At 29.6% G+C, this 6000-nt stretch overlaps 1 protein-coding gene across 1 annotated transcript; it reads right to left on the bottom strand.

Moving 5' to 3' along the window:
• Positions 1–4675: 4675 nt before the first annotated feature.
• Positions 4676–5757, bottom strand: LOC141612863 (F-box/FBD/LRR-repeat protein At1g13780-like). Its single transcript, XM_074431613.1, has 2 exons — positions 5571–5757; positions 4676–5472 (listed from the first exon to the last, which is right to left on the bottom strand). Exons 1-2 carry the CDS (start codon positions 5755–5757, stop codon positions 4676–4678), a joined length of 984 nt encoding a protein of 327 aa, XP_074287714.1.
• Positions 5758–6000: the final 243 nt, after the last annotated feature.

Here is a 6000-nt window from a genome sequence, read left to right on the forward strand (position 1 = left end):
CATTTAACTAAACTAAGATAAATTTGCTATAATTTGATAAACTATAAATTTCTAAGTTTCTATTTTTTTTATTGTTATATATTAGAGAATGACCTAACATGGATATTATTGGTTTCACCAAAAATAAAGATCATTTAAATAAATTGTAAAAAATTATAAATTGTAATCATTAGTTTTATTGTAAAGAAAAAATATATTTTTTTCCCAGTAAATATATATTTTATAACTTTAATTTTCTTGATTAGTTCATAGCTCAAATTTTTTTTTTCTCATATCGAAAAGTGAGGTGCATGTATGACAAATAATGAAGAGTCAATTCAAAATATAAATAATAACTAAAAATAAAATCTCTAAATATACCGCACATGTGCGGAATCTTTAGTTAATAAGTAAATGAGTAGGTTATCGAGTAATTGGAACGGTAAATAAACGATCTAATAGATCAATTAAGAAAATAACATATCAAAGACAATAAATAAGGTCATACTGTAGACTAATGTATAGAGTTCAGGGGTACACCATAGAATTTCAAAAATATAGGGGTACAACATAGAAAACCGAAAAACTCGAGGGTACATCGTAGAATATCCCTATAAATTTTTTATCAAATAAAATGAATATATTTACATTTAGTATCAAAACAATGTTTCATAAAACTCTACAATACAAATGACTCGACCTATAAATGACCCGAAACCGAACTATACTCGATCTAATCAAACATATTGACCCTATATATCCTGACCCATTGGCCAACAGACCTAGACTCGAGAGAATTGTTGTAGTTATTGACCCGGTTATCAAATTTGGTGCACAAGTGGCAAGACAAAATATCGAAAAAAAATTAAAAAAAAAAAAATTATGAATTAAAAATTTCAATAGTATTGAGCTTGTTGCATAATAATAATAATAATAATAATAATAATAATAATAATAATAATAATAATAATAATAATAATAATAATAATAATAATTAAACGAAAATAGCGAAACAAAAATTGAGTAAATAAAAATTGCTATGAGTTCAGCGTAAAAACTTAGATAACAAGATCTTTATAATTAATCAGTTAAGAGAATAAGAGTTAGCTCAAGTGATAATAGTTCTCTTACCCCAGTTATGAAGTTGAAAGTTCGATTCTCACCCACAATCATCCGCATAATGAACATTAGAAATCACGTTCAATAACTACGTCGTCAGGAAGGGAGCTGTCCATCAATGGCGTTTATTGAACGCAAGACGGTAAAATTCTGCCATGTTAATTATGTGTGGGAGATTACTTGACTCATTCATGTTTTAAAGTTTATTATTATCATTTAGATAAAGTCCATGTCTTAATGATATATGTTTGTGTTCTTGTTTATGTTTTTCCTTCGTATCAGATCTCTTATAATGTAGCATCTATAAAATCTTAATAAAAGTCTAGCCTCAAAAGGCCATGTAGACAATGCCATGTAGGATAAGGAAAAGCCACGTATGCATTTACAATGCCACATTTTAATCCACGTGTCACTCTAATTTATAAAATTTTATTAAATGTCCATTTGAAACACCTATTAAATGTCACGTAGACATCGACTAAAAGCCACCTAAGATTATAAATATCACGTAGACATCGACTAAAAGCCACCTAGCAATAAATTATTTTTTAATCCACTCTTTTTTTCTTCTTTAAAAAAACCAAAATCGGATTAATAATCCCTGGTCTTTTACTCCACCCACATATGAATCAACTACATATACAATTTTCAAAATATCATCTTCCCCATTTTTTTTGCCAAAATGCCTTTGGATTGCCGATGACCGCGTTGAAATATATTTCTATCTATACAATATAGTTAAATGACTAGCTAAATCATTTATAAAATACCATTAAAATACTAACTTGAGTAGTATTTAATTGCCATGTGACAACTCTCAAAAACCTCCTAATATGCTATAATATTTCATGTCTAATTAAGTTATAATAATAATAATAATAATAATAACACATTCAAGATGTTTTATAATGCATTTACTCCACTTTTTTTTTTTCCTCTTCTCACATTCATTGTAAGTTCGTAACCTAATTTCAACCTTTCATCTTACTCTTGAATTCTTAATCTTAATGAATGTTATAGCATTTTTTTATATATATATATACTTCATCTCTTAAGTAAAATTACATATATTTTGTGTATATATTGGTATTGATTTTTTTTTTATGGTTTTTTTAATATTTCTATTAACAAATTAAGTCTAACCTCTTTATTTTGTTGTGTTTTGTAGGATTCAATGTCATGATCTTCTTTGATGTGAACGCTTTATTGTTATGTTGTAAGTTACTACTTTCGCCCGTTGTTTTATTTTTCCATTTTTTTAATTTGTTTAACCCTTTCATTTTCATATATGTATAGTTTCTATTCTTACCAGGTTTGAGTTTAACATGACAAACAAAACCTTATATTTCACCTCATTCATAAATTTTTTAAAAAAATTAAAAAATATAAGTTGCAAATACAAAAAAAAAAAAAAAAAGTAAATTGATGCAAACCTTTTATCTCCCTCCCATAACTTTGGCTATCAATTTACCCTATTTATTTAACTTTATTATTTTCTTAATGTCGATCTTTTTTATTTCCCCTCACTATTATATAACAATAATCATAATTTCCATGTTATTCAAAAAATTGGTATGTAAAGTACGATATTATAAAAAGGCAAGACTAAATATTTCAATAAGTCATCTCACTAAGCCATGTGTCATAAAAAGAATTCATTTTTTATTATCATGTGTCACATGCTTATTAGTAAAAAAATTTAAAAAATATAAAGTCTCAAACATACAAAATTAATTAAAAAAATTTGATTCAAACTTTTTATCTCCCTCTCATAACTTTAGTCATCAATTTACCCTATTTATTTAACTTTATTACTTTTATTTAATAATGATCTTTTTGCTTTCCCCTCACTATTATATAATAATCAAAATTTCCATTTTATTCCAAAAATTGGTATGTAACGTTTACATAGATAACTAGAATATTTTTTTACTTTTTTTCTTTATTGTATATTGAATTAAGGTATATTCTACATGGTACCCCTCAACTTTTCGACTTTCTACTTGGTACCCCTACACTTTTTAAAACATATATGGTACCCCTAATTGTTGTCATTATCACTAAGTGCACCCCTAAACTTTATTTTCCGTCAATTAAACATAGTTTTAGGCAATAAGTGATGAGTTGGACGCGTAACCAAGTTTGTCATTTATTATCCCATGACATATGGACTCTATTAGGCTTAATATCCATCTCGATCCTAATATTTATTATATGGGCTAAAAAATTTTTGATGGAAAATTTATTGATATCATGCCAAATTATCACGTCCAAAGATGGATATTGAGCCTAATAGAGTCCTTATGTCATGGGATGATAAATGACAAGCTTGGTTACGTATCCAAGTAATCACTTAATGCCTAAAACTGAGTTTAATTGACGAAAAATAGAGCTTAGGGGCACACTTAGTCATAATGAGAACAATTAGGGGTACCATGTATGTTTTAAAAAGTAAAGGGGTACCACGTAAAAAGTCAAAAAATTGAGGGGTACCATGTAGAATATCTCTTGAATTAGTTATAATCTTATTTTTAATTATTTTTGTGTTTTCAAATTGCAGGAGGATGATACATACTCACATATCAAAACAACTGTTACCTTAAGCAACTTTTTATTAGTTGAATATGAAATTTTTTTCACTATGAAGTTTCATGCAGCGGCCCTAAAACCCCATCTATAATCTATACAATCTAATTAAAGGGGTACTTAAAATGACAAATTTAATTAAATGTAACATGAAAATTTTAATGTGACGTGGATTATCAATTTATAGTTACATGGGATTGATTTCATTCACTCATCTATAAATAAATCTATACAATTTAATTAAATGGTACCTAAAATGACAAATTTTAATGTGACAAAAGAATGTAAATGTAATAAACTTTTTAGTTTCCTCTCATCTTTATACCTATTAATAATTAATACATTCTACTAATTTAACATCTAACTTTTTTCTTAAAAGATGAATTTTTGGTTTCCCTCCTCATTTATACTACCTATACACATTGCCATATTTTTGTCTACGATTATCATCTCTTGTGTTATCACAATATCTCTACTTGTCTACCTTAAACACCTTTGAGATTTTATTTTGTCGGTCTAAACACTCTAATTCATTCAATCAATAAAGAGAACTTAAAATAACGCCTAAATATTTGTTGGAAGATAAACATTCATAGTCCATAATCTTTAAGCTGATTAAAACAATAAATTATTAACGATTCTGTGATTTTCACGGGCTACAAAACTAGTTGAGAATGATATACTCACTAATTATTTTTATGAATTTGAGTGGAGCATATTTATTTCTAAAGTTAATGAACTAAGAAAGAAAGAAGTCGAGTTGTTGAGGGGAATGGGGCAAAACTGCAAAGGCCTATTGATTGAGGAATTTGTGATGGATACTGGAACTTACTTATGCAAAGAGGGTCTAACGTAGCCATAGATAAACTCATACTTGTGTACACATTCCATTCCAAACCATTTTCTCTCACTTTTAAACTGAGTTAAGAAACTTACAAGACTAAAAGCAATCAGAAAACTTATTCATACCAAAAAATAACATAACAAAGAATCAGTCTAGCTTATAGTCTCCTAAAAATTCGATTTGACAACGCGATATACTCTCTACACACTCAAATAAAGTTTCATAAACTTGGGATTTTGCCAAGTTCTTAAACTCTTTATAATCTGGACGAAGGTGATGTGAACTAAGAAGAAGCTTCTCCAAAACCTTGGCACTTTTTATCAACCATGTCAATAGATTCAACAGTTGTTTGCTAAATTCGCCATAAGTCATATAAACCTCTAAGCACTTCACTTGTTCAACTAGCTCAAATTTCACATCGTCATTCAAAATCATGTTCGTCGGGCCAGAAAGATGTAACTTAAGAACCTTCAAATTGGGACAACAAAGCAATTGTTCGTCAAATATTTTTTGATATACTCCGAAAGGCAAAGATAATGTAAGATGACTCAAATTAGGGAAGATGGTCTTCTTAGGACTATTGTAAAACTTCAGCGGCCGATAATTTTCAGCACGGAGTGCAAGCGACTTGACATTCAAAATCGAATCCAACATCTGCATTGATAATATGGAACCAACAACATATCTAAAATGCTCTAATATTGGAGCATCAAGAAGGATAAACGACGACACACGTTGTAGATTAATATATAATCGCTTTAATTTCTTGCTTGTAATTGATATTAAAATATTCTGAGGATCATGATTAAGGGTCAAGAATAAGTCTTCAAGTGACGGGCAACGACTTATTAACTCTTCCAAAAGTTCATAATTCGACGAAACTAGATGAAGTTTCTTGAGGTTCGGAAGAAGAACCATGGAAAGTTGATCAGTCCAAGCAATCTCTTTAAAATGGAAATACAATGTAGTAAGTGATAACAACGAATGCATTCGAAAAATACTTGGTAGCCACACGGGTTTCAAAAATCGATAACCACCGAACTTTTTGATAGTGAAGTGTCGGATGTTACGAGCATGCAGTCTTTTAGCCCATGTATCGATGATAGGCCAGCAAAGAGGCTGTTGATCGCGAAGTGTCGAATGTTACGAGCAACAGCATCAACAATCCATTTGGGGCAATGATCCACCCAAACCCGAGAGGAGTAATCCAGTGGAATGTAATGGGCCATACCATGTGCCGCCGAATTGCCCGATCGTTTAATGAAAACAAAACTTAAAGAATCAAAAGACGACCTTAGTCCTAGAATTTCCTTCACCACGACATTTAGTATCAAAACAATGTTTCATAAAACTCGACAATACAAATGACTCGACCCATGAATGACCCGAAACCGAATTGAACCAGGCTCGATCTAATCAAGCATATTGACCCGATATATCCTGACCTGAGCAGAATTGTTGTAGTTACTGAC

This window comes from Silene latifolia, chromosome 11 (genome assembly GCF_048544455.1).
Source record: "Silene latifolia isolate original U9 population chromosome 11, ASM4854445v1, whole genome shotgun sequence".
Lineage (NCBI taxonomy): Eukaryota > Viridiplantae > Streptophyta > Magnoliopsida > Caryophyllales > Caryophyllaceae > Silene > Silene latifolia.

Excerpts from the sequence above, each read along its gene's own strand:
- LOC141612863 (XM_074431613.1), bottom strand. The coding sequence starts at position 5,757 with ATGGCCCATTACATTCCACTGGATTACTCCTCTCGGGTTTGGGTGGAT. Across the intron at positions 5,473-5,570 it reads CGACACTTCACTATCAAAAA|AGATTGCTTGGACTGATCAA; the intron begins GTTCGGTGGTTA and ends TCCATTTTAAAG.